Source organism: Pygoscelis adeliae, unplaced genomic scaffold, assembly GCF_000699105.1.
Source record: "Pygoscelis adeliae isolate BGI_AS28 unplaced genomic scaffold, ASM69910v1 Scaffold121, whole genome shotgun sequence".
Taxonomy (NCBI): Eukaryota; Metazoa; Chordata; class Aves; order Sphenisciformes; family Spheniscidae; genus Pygoscelis; species Pygoscelis adeliae.
This window is the reverse complement of record NW_008824359.1, coordinates 9,191,996-9,209,094: the sequence shown is the minus strand read 5'-3', so window position 1 is coordinate 9,209,094 and position 17,099 is coordinate 9,191,996. Positions and strand designations below refer to the sequence as shown.

Sequence of the window (17,099 nt, the reverse complement as noted above, 5' to 3'; positions counted from 1 at the left end):
TTGAAGGCAGCAGCAGGTGGGGTAGGGAGTTGAGGGGGCGGTTTGAAGGGGGAAGGGTTAAGGGGATTGGGAAAGGAACATGTGGGGCGTGAAAGCAGGGAACGATTAATGTGTTATTAGGGAGCAAAACTTGGGATGGTATTGAAGAGCACTGGTGCAAGGAGAAGTGAAATGAGAGGCTGAAAAGGGAGCAGGGTTATCGGGGGGGATAGGGCTGGGGGGGCGGAATTGAATGAGGGACCATGAGAATTGCAGCGGGAACCCGTACTAGACAACGAAGTGAAGAAGGACCTGGGGTGGGGGGCCTGGGAGTGGGACAGGGAGCTTGAGGTGGAGGGGAAGTGCAGCGTAAGGCTTGTGGAGGGGTTGGAAGGGGGTGAGCTGGAGAAAGGGGGTGAGTATCAAGGCGTGGACTGGTAGAAAACTGGTAGTGGAAGTGCTGGGACATGATGTAGCCGTTGATGGATAAGTAAATTTTCGAGGGGGGAAAGCGAAGGTGAAAGACGTAGTGCCAAACTGGCACTTCTGGCTAACTTTATTTCTTTAAAAGTCAATTCTGGTAAAAGTAAGTTCAGCTGTTACCCAGGAGGTCTTGTCTTCCCTTTCCTGCCCTTTGCCGGAAACGTGTCTACATAATTCTTTTTCTTTCTCACTAAACTTTGTCCGCTGTGGACAAATCGATGTCACTTCCCAGGTGGTTGTACCCCGCTGTGCAGTCAGGATTGTACTTGATAATGTCTCAAAGTTACCATGGATATAGGCTTTCTCTTAAAACCCCGTTTTAGCTGTCGGTCCTCGCGCAGCTGCATCATATACCGATGCATATACCACTAAAATCGATACCGGTTGGAAGTATTTGCAGTTGATCGTTGGCAAGCTGCTTGGCTTGGGAGAGTTTTAAGCTTTTCATCCCCTTCTCTTCCAGGGTTTTACTGCAGGTGATGACTGACGGCCGTGAGTTCAAATATTTTCCTCCGATTTGCTGTTCGCTGGGCCGAAGTGAGGGATGGCAACGGAAGCCAAGTACAGCATCGTTCGAGAAGTGGGCCGAGGGAGCTATGGCGTGGTTTATGAGGCCATCGTTAATCAAACTAGAAGCAAAGTAGCTGTTAAAAGGATGCACTGTAACGTGCCTGAAAATGTCGAACTGGCTCTGCAAGAGTTCTGGGCCCTGCAGAGCATCCAGAGGCAACATGAAAACGTGATCCAGTTGGAGGAGTGTATCCTGCAGAATGGCCAAGTCTTTCAGCCAATTAGTCATCGTTACAGGAAATCAGACAGCCACTTGCTGCTGATTGAGACCTGCCTGAAAGGGCGGAGGTGCATGGATCCCAAATCGGCCTGCTTTCTGTGGTTCGTGATGGAGTTTTGTGACGGTGGCAACATGAATGAATACCTGCTGTCTCGCAGCCCGGATGCTCAGCTGAATAACAGCTTCATGCGGCAGCTCAGCAGCGCTGTGGCTTTCCTGCACAGAAACCAGATAGTGCACAGAGACCTGAAGTCTGACAATATTTTGATTTCTCATAGGCGTGGAAGTCCCATAGTAAAGGTAAGGGAATAAAACTTTGCTGTAACAAGTACATGATCTACATGCTTACGCATCGCGTGCTTTGGAACGGTCTTTTGGTAAGTCTTGTGATACTTGTAAGCTTGTAGTAAATGTACTCAGAACATCTGATATCAGCTGTGGGCTTTTTGTTTTAGGAAGTAGAGGTCACGATGGTGTACTTCTGTAATGCCCTTCATCCACTGCTTATCCTGTTGAGAGGAGCAGTTCAGGGCTGCCTAATGCTAGATAATCAGGGAGATCATGATCAGTCAAAAATGAAACAGTATTTTCTGTGCCCTTAAACTTTAAGAACATACTGCCCTGTTACAACAGCTAGTGCTTGCAATATTGCTGTCTCAAGCACATATTGATGTTCAGGGGAGGTGGGGAACGTCTTCGTGCTTCAGGGTTGGTGCCCTGATTGAGATGAAGACCGGCTAGCTGCCTTTCCTGTAGCACCAGACTGAAAGTCTGCACAGCTGCTTTTCAGAGAGCTGGAAAAGCTGGGAGCCATCTTGCTCCTGAACTTTCCATCCCGAGAGTTCCCGTAGTTAGGCATAAAATAACAGGTCGGTGCCTTGCAGATAATTCATTTCTTGACCATTCAGATCAATGATGGTATTTGTACTTCGACCTGTAGAGCCATCAAGGGACGCTGAAATCAATGTCGTCTTAATCACTATGAATAATAACGGTAAATGCAAGAGATTCAGTGCGCTCACTGTGGAACAGTAAGAGCCACTTCTGCTGTAGATGTTGTTCAAGGTATGTTTACGCCCGACTAGATGTAATCAGAATGAACTTCACAGAAAAATAACAAACAGATACCTGTTTTGCCCATCTTAGGAAGGGGAACAAACAACAGGAAAGGAGTTGGGGAATGGACGGCTAACAGGAAATAATCAGCTCTTTGTTTCACTGGGGTTGCCACCGGCCAAGTGTCAAGTGCCATGCTGCGGTGGATTTCAGAGCGGAATTCACTTTGTAAACAGGCTTGTAAACTTGACGTTTGTGAATAAGTTGTTTTGCTTTTCTGCTTATGCATTGCAGGTAGCAGATTTTGGCCTCAGCAAGGTGTGTCAGGGGAAAGGGAACGTGAACCAGCATCGCTTCTCCTCTGCCTGTGGGTCAAACTTCTACATGGCTCCGGAAGTATGGGAAGGTCACTACACTGCGAAGGCTGACATATTTGCCCTTGGGATCATTTTCTGGGCTATGGTTGAGAGGATCACCTTCCGAGACGGGGATACTGAGAAGGAATTGCTCGGTGAGGATCAGATCGGTGCTGTCCTGTTGCCAGTGGACGTTCTGGATCTGTAGGGATCCTCTGAGAGGTGTTTCTCCCGGGCATAGTTACAAACGCTGTGGCATATGTGCTTTGGATGTGGCTTTTTCCAGGAATTTGCAAGCACTTTGCAACCCAAAGAAACCCAAAGTTGGGGGTTTTGGGGTGTTTTGGTAAAGAACTGCAAAGAAATCTCTTTTTCTTCAGCATGCATTGCTCCTAATTTGGTTGCTTCTCATGCAGGGTTTCCAGGTCTTGAAGAGATATCGCTAAGGCAGAAGGAATGCTTTTTATATTTACAGATCATCTTGTTTGGAGGATCATTCCTTCTGCCAGAAATACTCTGTGGGATTTGAAGGTTAAGGGAAAGATCGCTTCTGGCTTCTCTGCTGTCAGGCCTTCCTTACCCTAAGGAACGCTCTTCAAAAATGGATTTGGCCCTTATTGTCACTAAAGAATTGTAGGAGAAAAAAAATCGTAGCCGTTGGTGAGGCATCTGTCTTACAGCTATGCTCTTCATGGAAGCGTACAGATGCTAAACCTTCTATTTGCTCAGAAATGCTTTTAATGCTCTTAAAACCAAAACATTTCTGGAATTGGGCTTATGGGTTCGCTTGTGTCCTTGACTTGGCATAACCAAGGGACGGGATCACTCGGAGCACTGAAAGGATATTCCAAGGAGCCAAATAATAAACTGGGAAAGGATGTTTAGATAAGCTTCACTGCCATCTGGCTGAGTTTCCTCACAGTTTAGAGATGCAAGATCTCACAGGGCTGACTCCTCCGATGGCCTGCTCTCTCCCTCTCTCCCCGCCGCCTCCTTCCTCCAAATCCCCCACGTATATGCGCGCTTGAAACACTTTGTACTAAACGATTTCAGAAAAGTATATTGCAGTGGAAAATCCATCTCGAGAGGAGAGAATGCCAGTCGTGCACATTAGCATAATAATTGAAGACATCTACCCAGGCTCCGAGATCATTGTATACCTGTCTGTCTTTATTTTAAATGTTTAAATTCTTTAAAGGAATTTCTATGGAGGAACTTTGAGAAGGTTCTGTGCTACCCCTTTAATTTTTTTTTTGTCAAGTAGGCTCAGTTCTAATTCCATTATTTATTTCTTTTTAAAATGCCAAACATTGATAAATGTTTTAGTTCCTGCCTACAGAAACAAGCAAATGGCTGCAGCTGAGACCAAAGCATGAACAGATTTCATTAAAATAGCTACCCGCCAACTTGAGATAAGGAGTTTGCAAGGCCAACCTTTTCTATACACAGACAGGTCACTGCCTTTGAAACATTTATTCTTTGCCTGGTGCAGGGGCAGAACAGCCTGAGTGAGCAAAGCTGTTTTTACTGTCTGTTTTGGAAGCCAGTTAATCATTTTCAACAACCGGTGAAATTATTTAGATTACCAGGAGCAAATTTACATTTCCCTTCCTTAATCTTGCTGAGGAGGAGTTGGCTAACGGTAAATGGCATATCCTGTCATTTTAATTGAAAATTGTTTGACTAACTGAGCAAATAAGTTTTGTGTTTAACCCTTTCAAGTCACCTCAGCCAAGCACAGTCTCCTTCCCTCTTCTAGAGCTTCCGAGTCTGCTAGTAGGGCGAAACAGAGTAAAATGGAGGAGGTTCATTTCAGGAGCCCATTTTCTCTGCAGATGGTCCGTACAACTGCTTGGCGAGCGCGCCATACTTAAACTTGCTCCCTCCGTTCCACGCACGGTTACGCACACAGCCTTGTGCAACGTCTTGATTACTATTTGAAAGTAAAAGCCTCTTCTGATAACAACCTCTCCCAATATTTGACTTGGCCATTGCCTCTTAATAAGTGATCTTTCCGGTAATCTTTCAGATGTTTAGTTTTCCAGAATGTCTAGCCGTACTGCACACAACAGCGTTTTGCGTAGGCTTCCCTCTACCTCGATAACCTGACTCCTTCTAATCTGTGTTCAGGAACTTATATCTGCCAAGGCAAGGAGCTTATTCCCCTCGGAGAAGCGTTGCTGGAGAATCCCAACATGAAATTACAAATTCCCCTGAAGAACAAGAAGTCCATGCCAGATGATCTCTGCAAGCTCCTGCACGATATGCTGGCTTTTAACCCAAAGGAAAGACTGGATGCCTTCCAACTAGAAGTCCGAATCAGGCAAATCTCCTACGGCAAAAAGCGCCAACGCTCCGTCTCGTAGAGACGAAGGACGTTCAGGTTAGTGTCTCTGCCAGGCTACCCCCTGTTCAGGCTGAGCTTACAGGGGATTTTTTGTTACTGACCTCCAGGCCAAAGCCCTCTAAGTCGAATGTGACCTGTAGCAGCTCTGGAAATTCAGTGATAGAAAGATACAGCCAAACTAGAAGAACAAAACTGCTTTGATAAACGTTTGGGAAAAGGAATTTAGTTGAAGTACGTCTAACAAAGAAACTTTTGCCTCCTTAATGGTGTTTGTTCAGGGAATTGGCTGTGCTGTCTGTATTTGGGCCAGCCTGTTCTTTACCCTAAACCTCATCTCTTTCCACAAATGAGGCCAGGTTGCTGCCATCACTCCAGCATTTACCCGTGCTTGTTTGTTGCTTTTACAATATATTTGCTAACTAAATAAAAGCTGCAGTGGGCAAAGTTACTGTGTATCTGTAGGTGTGCATCTTAAATACGGCATTCAGGTATGATAGTAACTGTCAGATTAAAGACATATATATTTTTTTTTTAATTAAAGCACTGTTAATACTCAGAGCGTATCAGAGCTGGGTGCACCAGGTGATAGAGGAGCTTTCCTGAACTGTTTAACATGTAAAGGCCTTGAAGAATGTCTTGGAAAAGGCTGGACTGGAAGTCTGGTGGTCTTGCTGAGTCCTGCAGTGAGACTGTTGTTTTTATCTGCCCACTTTGGAAAAAAGAATTTGATCCTGATCCTTGTGAGTTCTTGATGGCCTCTTTGGTATCTGCCTTGATGGAAGTTTCAACAGCCAACATAAAATTCAAGATGGCCTGTCAGATTCCGTGTCTTTCAGCAGAGCAATGAAAATACAGAAGGGAGTTTCCCGTCTTCTGCTATCATGGGCTTCGTATCCTAGAGTTTATTTGATAAATGCGTCATAGAAATAAAGGTTTTTGTGTCTGATACTGTCACTGAGACTGAGCATCTGGCTGTCCTTATAGCTAAGGATGTTGTCCTTTGCAACACAAATGCATTTCTGATCAGCTTAATACTCTTGATCTTGTGACAGACTTGTCCTTTAGCTTAAAATGTTCTTCTCCTTCTCGGGTGTTTGCCCATTCTGAACTATTTTATAGAAAACAATCGTAACCTTAGCAGCGTTTCTTCCCGTCCAAGGTTGGCTGGTTGGTTCCACCGAGGTCGGCTCCTCCATCTCCTCCGTATACAAAGAACTTCTGCTTTTACTCTAGACGAGTCTCTTCAGGTCCTTGTAAAGCGCTAGCATTTACCATCTAGTCTGGAAATATTCCTCCTGATGTATTCCAGGATCGCATCTCTCTCCTTTCATATCTGTATCACTTAATCCTCTCATAATTACTTTGTATCCTAAAGCCCTTTTTGGCTCGAGTTGCTTCAAATCAATAGCGTTCTGGGTTACAGCAGTTACTTTTGTTCACAGATGCATGACCTTATGTTTTCTATTAGCGAGTTTCATCCCCTGTCAGTTAGAAGAAACGGTGAATGACCCTGAATATTTCCTCATCCTTTTTTATAACCGTAATACCTCCAGCTTTGTGTCATCGGCACACCTCTAATTGTGCCAAGGCTGTTAGTGAAAACATTAATTAAACAAGTCCGTTGCCAGTGCCAATCTTGATAAAACTCTACTCTAGCCTCTTCATTTCCAAATTGCCCGTTTCAGTTTTCCCTTGGGACAGGTTAACTGCCTTACATCTTCCTTTTTACTAATCCCAGCCTTCTCCCGTCTGTCTGATGCTTTCTTGTGTGGTACTACATCGAATGCTTTACTGAAATCTCAGTGGACAAGACCAACGCTTCTTTTTACCAAGAAAAATCAGTTTTATCGCTGCAAACTACTCGATTAGTCTGGTAGGATCTGCAGTTCTGGCGACTCCCACCTGAAGCAGGAGGCCTGGCATACTGTAATAGCAACAGTACCACTAGTTGGCAGGCCAGCCCCGGAGTGATTAGCCTGCTATAGAGGAATTTGCAAGGGTAAAGAGAAAAAAAGGCTCTAGCAGCACAGCGTCAGGCTTACTACTGTTGACTTTCCGTTTTCATTATGAAACCATAATGGTAAATAGGTTTGCAGACTGGGTTCAGAAGAAAAATGCCAGGACACAGAACGCAGAAAACCGCGTCTGTCTCGATCCTCTTCATTTATTTTATTTTCCTGCTAGCTGAATACCTACCGTACTTGCTTTTGGCACGTAATCGGAGTTGACGCAGCAATGACTTGTGGCACAGCGCTCCACGCCACGAGGCGCTAGTCTCACGCTGTTGAAGATGCTGTCAGCTGCTCTGGTCGCGTGGACTGAAATGAAAACCAACCCGCCTTTCTGAAATGGGCTTGTCCTAAACACCAGTTCATGGATGCTTCAGTCCAGAAAACAGACTGACTCCATATCCGACTTTCCTAATCCAAAATCAGGAGTAGCACAGAAGCTGAAAAGGGTTTCTCGCAATGCTAAATCTAGGTGCTTCAGAAGAAATTCTCCAATAGCAAGTCTGAATCAAACAGGAGATACATTTATTTTTTTTCTTCCCATAATGCTTTGTTGTCACAGGGCAATGAACTCTACAGTGTAGGGCAGCCAGAGACTAAATCTCCTCAGAACAGTGTGGAAAACCACCCAAATGAGTTTTCTTTCATGAATTTAAAGACAAGGATATGGCTATAACCTGGGATTCAGGAAGTCCTTAAGTTAAACATTGCTCAGAACTGGGATTTTTACTGAGGAAGGCCTGCTTGTGTACCTGCCCTGTGCTCTTCCCTAAGCGTATGTATGCTACTGATGTCCCCGAGGCAGAACAGTGGGCCAGGGGACCTTTGGTATGGGCCAGCACTTTCGCCAAGAAGTATTTTATTTTGCAACTTTGGCGCGTTTCCTTTGCAGGTGTCGTGTCCCGCTGTGATCCGCAGGCCTCGGAGGCAGCGAACAACTCTGCCTTCCTTTGGAATGAGTGGGTCGATCAGAAGACCGCTGCCGGCTTCCAGTTTTCCTGAACGGTTATATTTAAATGGACAATAACTTTATTTATTTGTACAGTAATTTTAAGAGGAGAACTACAAAAAAAATCTATTTTTATGCAAACCTTCGGTGTTTTTATATTTTGTGTTCTTTTATGCAGTGAGTAGCGTAGGTGAAAACTTGGCTGAGGTGACCTTGACTGACTGGCCGTACTTGGCACAGTCGTGGAGGAGTTTCTGAACTTGCTCTTTTTAAAGCAACCCTTGTGCATCCTTTTGTTGCTGTCCTGTGACTGCCCTGTCGAAGGACGGCAAAGAAACGCGCAGAAACCACCTGGAGACGGGCTTCTCTGCCCCACTGCGTGTTGACTGCCTTTCCAGCCCTGGCTTCTCACTGGTAATGCCACGCCGCTTGTCCTTGGCACAGAAGTTGTCTTTAGGAGGTTTAATTGGAGCTTTTTTTTGTGTGTGTCTAATTCTTTGCTCCGTGTTGCTTGGCCACGGAACTGAGTGATGTCTGCTGAATGAGCTGGCAAAGTGTTCAGTGACTATTCTGAAAAGTTTGAGCAGAAACAAAAATGTATTTTGTTCACAGTAGCTTTTGAATATTCTTGCTTAGATTAACTAAAATGCTTTCTTAAAATAAATACAAAGAATGTTAAAGATGCCAACTCTTGATTAGAACGTATGCGTCACTAACACTTAAAGTAGTTTAAGGAATCATGCTTCCTGCTGTGCTAGCTGCTTGTGCCAGCTGTTCTTACAAGGGAAATGAAAAGGACTGAACTGGAATCTTGGCAGGTAAATGGGGAGTCTAATTTGCACCCTGTTCGGAAAATATTTTAATGTATCTGTAAACTACTGCTGATCTTTGCTTTTCTTAAGGAGCTGGGAGCTCCTGGAAAAGGTTCCTCCTGTGCTCTTCTGTTGCGCAGAGGTGAAATAGTGTCCTTCGGGGACATCTTCCTTTTGTAGGAAAGAAATAACCTGCCAAAAGAAAGATAACACGGTGAGCCCCTCTGCGCCACCTGTGCCACACAGAGGACAGAAATACATCTGTTTCTGTTAGAAAGAGATGATATATATCTTCCCCCTGTCCCGCTCTACGAAGATTGTGGCTGCAATATAGAAGACTGTATTATAAGCAGTGTGTCATAAGCTAAATTCATGGAGAGGATCTTTCTTCCTGCCGTGACTTTATCCAGAGGCTCCACTGGCCGTCCATGGGGAAGCGTGACGTTTCCTCACCTGCTCCTCCAGGCTGTAAAATATGTTTGTCCTGCACAAAGAAGCATTAATTGACCTCTGTCCCCGTAACAGATAACAAATGGACTGGTGGTCCGTTTGTTATCCGCCGATAACAAATAGGAGTGGTCCCTGACAAGAGCTGTGGTGGGAACGTATTAAAAAATAAGTTAATTCAAATCGTTAAATTAAAACTTGACTTTTGAATTTAGAGAATCCCTAGTCCGACAGTGCTAGCGCCTGTGAAGTGTGTGCAGCAACGATAGGCACGGCTGCTTTGAAGCTCATTCAGCTGTTGACACCTCTGTGCTGACAGACCTCACGGTGACTGGAAACCGAGCTGAACGTGGGGGTGTGGCTCTTTTGTTCTTAAAAGCCACAGTCTCGCTGTTCTGGAGAGCACTTCTGTCTTCTGGTAGGAGACAGGGCTGGCTTTGATGGCAGCTCTACACCTGCGGTACAGCCCAGTTTTACCTAATCCTGGTTGTTGCCTTGATTTCTAACTAATCTTGGAGTTCTGGGGGATCGGGACTGTACGCTGGGTTTTCCTTGCCGCAGCTTTCGGTTGTAAATACTCCTCTGCTTTGCAGAGCTGCTGTTCTGAAGTCAGGTTTCTTCATCCTTCTCTTCCTACTTCCACTGCTACTCTACTGTCTGCTTTCTGCCATCTCTCCTCAGAGCATGCTGGTGGTCTTCCAGGGCTGTTTTTAGTGGAGACCAGGTCCATTTTTCTGGAATACAGATAGGTTTGCGCGCCCTCGCAACACGTGAGAAAATTTGCGGGGCACAAGGATGGCTGTTTACTCATTTTCTTCCTTGTTTTGCCATGCTAGGCGAGTATCCTCACAGCTGCCAGATATTTTTAGCTAGTCTGTACATATGCTTTAATCTTTTGAAACTCTGTATTTTATAAATTAATAAAATGCTGTGGTCTTTTACTGATGCATTAAAAAGTGTGGTAATACTGAGCATCTCTTCAGAATCCCATGTGACACTTCTTTTTTTTTTTTTTTAATTGTTTTTTAGGTACCACAATTTAGTAAGTCTTACTCTAACACCTAGTGAATTGGTAAATGAAGATATGCACTGACAGCCTCTAATTTAAGTGACGGCTTCTTAGGGAAAGGGGCGGCGGGGAGAATCCTGGAGCTGCTGCGTGTAGCGCTCTGAAAACAAGCTCAATATTCAAAAGTGATCTAAAGGGTAAATGTAACGTCTGTAGCCGGGAAAGGAACAGAATAAAATGGAAGAGTGCACGAATCCATGGTATTCTCCTGTTTCAAAAGCTGTATGCGGCTCATTAATAATAATATAGCTGAGCAAAAGAAGAAAAATACAGGGAAGTTTGTCAAAGACCCACAATTTGGGAATGGGGGATGGGAAGTTTGTTAAATTATGTAGGTTACGGAGAAAACAAACTCCTCTATTGAATGGGCGCTCCCCCCTCGTGCTACGAGAACCAAGTGGGTGCCCGGGGGATGCACAGGTTTCACACAGCACATCATAGCTGAATTTGCTAAACTCCCCCGGTGGTAGGAGAAGCGTCGGAGGGCTTAAATCATACCTACTTGTGGAAGATAAACCTATGAGCGGTTACCGAACAGCGGTTTAGAGCAACCTTTGGTTCAGGGAGTTCCTAAGCCGTTGTTTAGCTGCTGGTGGAGCTGCTCTCTCTGTGGTGCCCTGTTGGCAGGCAGTTTTTGTTCCAGCTCCTGAGGGAGACGGCGATGCTGCTGTCCTCCTTTCTCACCGTAAAGCGCTGAACTCTCTAAATATTGCTGCCCATCGCTCCTGTCGTGGTAAAGTAGCGGGGTCTTGGTGAAAACCGGGGTCTTGGTGAAAACCCCTGCTTTGGTGACTGGAGGAGGACGTTTGCCAGTGATAGCTGCTTATGTGGCTTCCCATTTTTAGGAAGAGAATGGTGCTGTCGAGTGCACCGCGGGGTGACAGGGCTGCAAGTGGGTGCCTCGGCTCAGCCCCCGGCTCCCGGGGCTTTGACACTGTTGATTTTTTTTTTCTCCCTAGGTCAGGCAGCGGTGACTAAGGATGTACCACTCCATATTTTATTTTATTTTTTTTTTATCTACGGCCGTAATCTCTCTTGAAGAAAAGAGAAAGGAACGGGGAGGAAGGTGGATCTGTGATTCAGCTTTGCGTTTCAAGCGAACAGATAGCGAAGGTGAAGCTTTGTTCTGCTTTGGTGGGGAAAAATGTGTAAGTTCTCCATTTTTATTCTCTCCCCTGCAATGAGCCTCGTGCATCGGAGCGGTTTGTCAGAATAGCCTCTCTGAATGCTGGAGTTGTCCATCGAGGCAGGCAGTTAAATTGATTGCTTTGGATTAAGGATGCTTCAGACTAGTTAATTTTTTTTCAATGGGACAAATCACATCACTCACAGAGACGCAAGATAGCTAGGGGCTGAATTTATCCAGGGAAGAATTAAATACTCGCTACCGTCCCCAGTCGGGATCAAGTCAGTCGATACTATTCTGTTTTTCTCTAAAATTAAGCATTGCCTCCCAATCATTCATTAGTGGAATTCTCCATTAATCATAAATCCCAGCACATCTCGCCAGACAGCAGAAGGTCTTTTTTTCCTACGTCTGTTAAATACGTTATCGTAGCTGGTAGTCTTACAGCTGCTGGGAAGCGTTTTTTTTGGGAACTAAACAAATTCACAGGTCTGTTAATCACAAAGACTAACGAAGGCGCCCCGGCTGCCTGTCACTGAGCGGTTATCTGCAGGCAACCAACACGCAGGTGGGGTGGCTGGAGGTACAGATCGTTCCAAGGGGGGGACGCAGGAGCTGGTTGGATTAAGTGTCTCATCTCGGCAGGGGCTCAGGACGAGATAAGGAAAGCAGATTTGCCGACCTGCTCTCGAGGCTTGGGAAGGAGGAGGGACGGGAGGTGCGGCGGTTGGTTGTGGTGAAAGCTGCAGGCCGCGGCGTCGGTGCTCCTGTGATCCTGATTCATCAGCTAGAAACGTCCCCTTTCTGACGGGGTCAGGGGGAGAATTTAATCTCTTCACGGCTGGAGAGGTAAGAACGAAGTTATTGACCTGTGTGGGTGCGGGAGTGAACTGGCATCACTCGTGGACCGACTGAATCTAGAGAAATATTTTTGCAAACTAACGGGGAAACCTGCAGCTTCGTCCATCGGAGGTGGATACAGGCTATTTCCTAATTAAAACCTTTAGCACTGGAGCGCTCAGTTCACATTCGCTGTTCCTCCTCTCTCATCCTAAACTTCCAACGCGTTGCTCCTGTGTTCCGTTAAATAGCTGCTGCCTTCCCCCATCAAAGGAGGCTGTTTCCGTAGCGCGTGAAACGCTAACGCTGTATTTGCATTCTGTTTGCAAAGCCTGAGCCAGGTACTCTCGCAGGCGAAATGTAAAGACACCTACGTGCCGCAGCTGACGTGCAGGAACACCATAGAGAGAGAGGATTCGAAAAGGTAATGAGCTCGTGCGGTTCAATCTGTCAGTCCCTGTTGTTCTTTCAAGATTCTTCGTACACTCTTAATTGATTTTGCTGAGGCTTTTTGAAGTTGGAAGCAGCGGTTTGCTCCCTTTTAAGCTTACTTAGCTTTCCTTTATTCTCAAAAGAGCTGCAGGATCAGAGAATTTAGATTAATTTGTTTTTTAAAATGGAAACAATGTGCAGTCTACTGGCATTATTCACACCTCCTCGCAGTGCTCCTGCTCGGCACAGCCTTGCGCTTGCTCCCTCCAGAATAGCCTGGAGTGCAGAGCGGACGGGTTTCCCAGGAAGGCGGGCGAGAGGGAAGGTGGAAGCCACCGTCCTGCCATGTGCTGATGTACACACAGGGGCGTAAAACCCAAAAGCCATCAACACGCTTGCCCTCTTGCAGCTCCCCCAGGAAGTTTGGGGTTTAAGTTTTTGAGAAAGTGGTTTTTAAAGTGGCGTCATGGATGTCTTGCAAGCTGCACTGAGCCGTGATGTGGGTCCCAGCCCCACAGCGAGTGGCACGGACACCCGTGCGCTCTGTGCCGGGATCAAGACCCTGGTGTCATTGCCCTGCTACCTCTGGCTCCCCTAATCCCAGCAAACCTCCTGGGAGAGTTGGCTCCTAAGCAAAATGGAGGCATCGAGGTTTACTTAAAGAAACTATACTAATGGGAAATAAATTTCTAGAACCGCCCTGATACATGCAATGATGCAGGAGTTTGAAATCCCAGCGGCAGAGGAGAGGGAAGGATCTCCTAAGGACGCTCCCGCATGAGGATGTGTGTCCCAGGAGCAGTGTACTGAGCTTGTGTTTCACCGCTGGCTTCCCGGGAAGTGATCTGAAAGGGCTGTGGGATGCATCAAGTCCTGACAGGGATGAAAACACATCTATGTAAGGCTTATATGGCATATATGGAAGGCTTGGGCCTAGATCTAGTGCCCAAGAACCATCAGTGGGTACTTAAAACAACTACTGGCAGACACGGCCATAACAAAGCTTATACTTAATTTCCATCAGGGTATCAGCTGGATTTGGACAAAAACTAGATCTGCGTAGGTTCCGAGAGGAAGCATCGATGAAAACAGGCATCTGCAGAGGAATTTGTACACGTTGGCTTAAGAGTTTGGGGTTTTTTTTAACCTTTTCCCTTAAACCAGCACCAACTTCTGCCGAAGATGTGTGCTGAATGAATTTAGCTGTCAGTTTGTGACCGAGTAGTCTCAGCCTTCTGCTTACACGGAAGATTAAGGCTAAAACCACCACATTTGGCTTTTCCCCACAATTACAGACAAACTGAAAGAGGGAGGGGGAAAAAACCATAAAGCCCACCGTGTTGCTTAAGAGTTTAAAACCACCGAAGCGGCTCTGTGAGTCAGTGCAGGGGCTTGTGGCCTTCGGAAGGGGGCTTCGGGCATGAAATCCCACAGAGCCATCCGCACCCCTGTGCCAGCCGGCTGAGACGGGGAAGGGACAAGAGGGGAAGCAGGCAGCGATGTTGATAAATCGATGCCAAACCACTTCTTTCCCACTTGGAAAAGGACTCGAGATGAGCCCAAAGACTTCGTGCTGCTGATTACCCGAGGTCCGAGCGGTGCTGTTTTACCTCAACTTTGTTTTTCCAAACCACTGACTCCTTATTCTTATTAAACAAAGCTGGTGAGCACGGCCAGATCGTGACTGCTGTATTTTTTAAAATCGGGCTCCTTTCTGGCTCCTGCTTCTCTTGCTTTAATTTTCTCCTTTTCTTACAGATTCACCGCAGATTCCCCGAGCCCCTGGCGTGACTGCTTATTGCACTGGAGGCAGGAGGCAGCCCCTGCTGCTGCCACACGAAGAAGAAAAACAAAATCCGAGCTGGCAGAAGGGGATCGATCCTTGAGAGCAGGTCAGATCCCCGCCACCCTGTGCTGCTGGTGATACCTGGCCTCACCAGAGAGGCTGCCCTGTGTCGTTAGGTATTTCTGGGTTACTTGCCTTTTTTTTTTCCCCTGTATTTCTCTTTGGGGTTTTTTTTTCCAGTTCACTTTTTTATAATGAACGGAGCTGCTGGGGTCTCGGCAAGCAATGGAGCCAACCGTGGCTTAGAGTTTGCAGCCGGAGGCAGGATGAGCCGAACTAGAATCTGGAAACAAGTATTATTTTATTTTCTCCAAACGGAGCAACATCTATTCTGCTAAATTCATCCCTTTCAGATGTAGAAGGGCCTACTGGATGTTAAAATTGCCCTTAACATTAATGACAGCAGAGCAGCTGAGCCGCTCATACTCTACCTTACCATGTTTATCTTGGTGTTGGTGTCCTCCCGCTTTACGGCTCAGTTCCTGGAACGGTGATGCTTCACCTTGGCCATCTTAGGATTGAACACCTCAAGTTTTTCAGGTATCTCCCAGCTGCTCTTAAATTTCCAGCTTCCTGCTGCTGTTAGGTTATGGTCAGACATCCTTCTCCTGGAGCCAGCTCTCCTACCTTGTAGGAGTTACTGTCCGGAGTCATAGAATCATAGAATCATTAAGGTTGGAAGAGACCTCTAAGATCATCGAGTCCAACCGTCAACCCAACACCCCCATGCCCACTAAACCATGTCCCTAAGCGCCTCATCTACCCGTCTTTTAAATACTTCCAGGGATGGTGACTCCACCACTCCCCTGGGCAGCCTGGTCCGATGCTTGACAACCCTTTCGGTGAAAAAAAATTTCCCAATATCCAACTTAAACCTCCCCTGGCGCAACTTGAGGCTGTTTCCTTATGTCCCTGCCTGTCTCCATGCTGCTAATTTAGAGATCGCTTGCAGCCAGGGCAAAAGCTGGGGGCGACAGCATGCCTCGGCAACGGGCTCACAGTACTCTTTACCTGGGCTTTGCTTTCTTCACAGGTGGAGCCTGTGCTGGGTGGACCCACCTGGATGCCTGCGTGACCCAGGGCAGCAGCTTTGATCCCTCCTGCAGCTACCAACCCCCGGTCTGATGCTGCGCTCCACTGGAAAGCAGGAGGTTAACAGCTCCCCAGGGTCCAGGAAGCAGCAGGTCGAGGCAGTCCCGCATCCTCAGCAGGGTTCTTCTGCCAGCAGCTCTCCTGGGCGAAGATGGGCTTCTTCCCGTGGGCGTGGGGAAGCAAAAACCTGCTCTGCAGCCCTTGTGCTTACAGCGAGAGAGGTGTGCTTAGCAGGCACTTCACTAATCGCTCCAGCTCTACCAAGGCAGGGGCAGAAGATGAGGAAAAGGCATATAAATAGAAGCAAGAGAAATATTGAAGCTGGCAGAGCTTCTTTTCATGTCAGAAAGCACAAGACTACAGCAATGACATCACGGTGCGAGCCCTGGTGCTCCTGCCCTGAGCAGGTTATTACTGCTCGAGCTGCACCTGAGCTCCCCAGCACCCATGTGCCGCATCTTCACCACATCCGATCGCAGGCACGCAGAGAGCATTAGCGTCCCGAAAACGCTGGAGCAGGAGAAAGGCAACAGGCTAAAATTGATGCAGAAATGAGCATGACTCACCTTTTTCTTCTTCAAAGTATTTTAAGCTGGTCACCACGGTTTGCCCGTGAAAGGAGGAAGCAGCTTCCATTAATGACTTGCCTTCTTCATGCCTGCTTGCTTATTTTCCTCATCGGCTGCGAAGGAGCTGGGCACAGGCAGGGGAGCACAACCTTCGCTGGTGCTCTCTTGATTGAAAGCATCGGCCTCAAAACCCCTTTGCCTGACCGAGGCTGCGATGGGTTACTGAGCGGGGAGGACGCAGCACGAGCGCCTGCTCCGCAGCGGTGGCCCGACTCCTTCCCTTGGCCCCATTTCAACCCGGAGCAAGGAAAGCTGGGGCCTCCCCAGCCCCAGGTTTCATTTCCACGGGCGTGGGATCGGCCACAGCCCTTGGTCTGTTGGGTTTTACGGGCAAATTGCCGTTTCTTGACTTTGTTCATCTTTTGAGCAGTTGCATAAGCCCTTGTCTGCTTAATCGACCTCATTCCCATCACGAAGGGAGAAGGAGGAGCTGCAGCTTGTCAATACCAGGACTGCGCTTCACCTAAACGTGAGATGTTTACTGCAAGCCAGCATTAATGACACGGGGCGCGAGCAAAGAACATGACCATGTCCGTCACGTAGTCCTCTTTGCGAGGAGCTGCTGTCTGTACACCCGCGCTGTCACAGCGACGTTCCCCCGTAGGCAGGGCTACTGGTAGGAAACGCTGTGTCTCTCTAGCTGCGTCAGGATCCCTCTGGGCTCCCCAGTTTGTTATTTGGATACCTGGTCCCACGCTGTCACCCCGTATTAATGAAGTCTAGCTCAAGAGGTGGCCACGAATCTTCAGGCATCACCATGGGAAGGATCTGCACAGCCCCTTTTCTCCCAGTCGGGTCTCCTGTTTCCTTTGTGCCCCCCCCCCCCCCCCCTTTTTC

General features: G+C 47.1%; 1 protein-coding gene across 1 annotated transcript; it reads left to right on the top strand.

Moving 5' to 3' along the window:
• The first annotated feature begins 929 nt into the window (after nt 1-929).
• LOC103913245 (serine/threonine-protein kinase PDIK1L-like) lies at nt 930-5,156 on the top strand. The gene is made up of 3 exons (XM_009319724.1): nt 930-1,552; nt 2,603-2,819; nt 4,795-5,156. Exons 1-3 carry the CDS (start codon nt 1,007-1,009, stop codon nt 5,028-5,030), a joined length of 999 nt encoding a protein of 332 aa, XP_009317999.1. The 5' UTR covers nt 930-1,006; the 3' UTR covers nt 5,031-5,156.
• The last annotated feature ends 11,943 nt before the right edge of the window (nt 5,157-17,099 follow it).

What these genes read in the sequence shown, in the direction of transcription:
- LOC103913245 (XM_009319724.1), top strand. Translation starts at nt 1,007, where the DNA reads ATGGCAACGGAAGCCAAGTACAGCATCGTTCGAGAAGTGGGCCGAGGG. An exon ending in GTGGAAGTCCCATAGTAAAG is followed by an intron (nt 1,553 to 2,602) that starts GTAAGGGAATAA and finishes TATGCATTGCAG; the next exon opens with GTAGCAGATTTTGGCCTCAG. An exon ending in TACTGAGAAGGAATTGCTCG is followed by an intron (nt 2,820 to 4,794) that starts GTGAGGATCAGA and finishes ATCTGTGTTCAG; the next exon opens with GAACTTATATCTGCCAAGGC.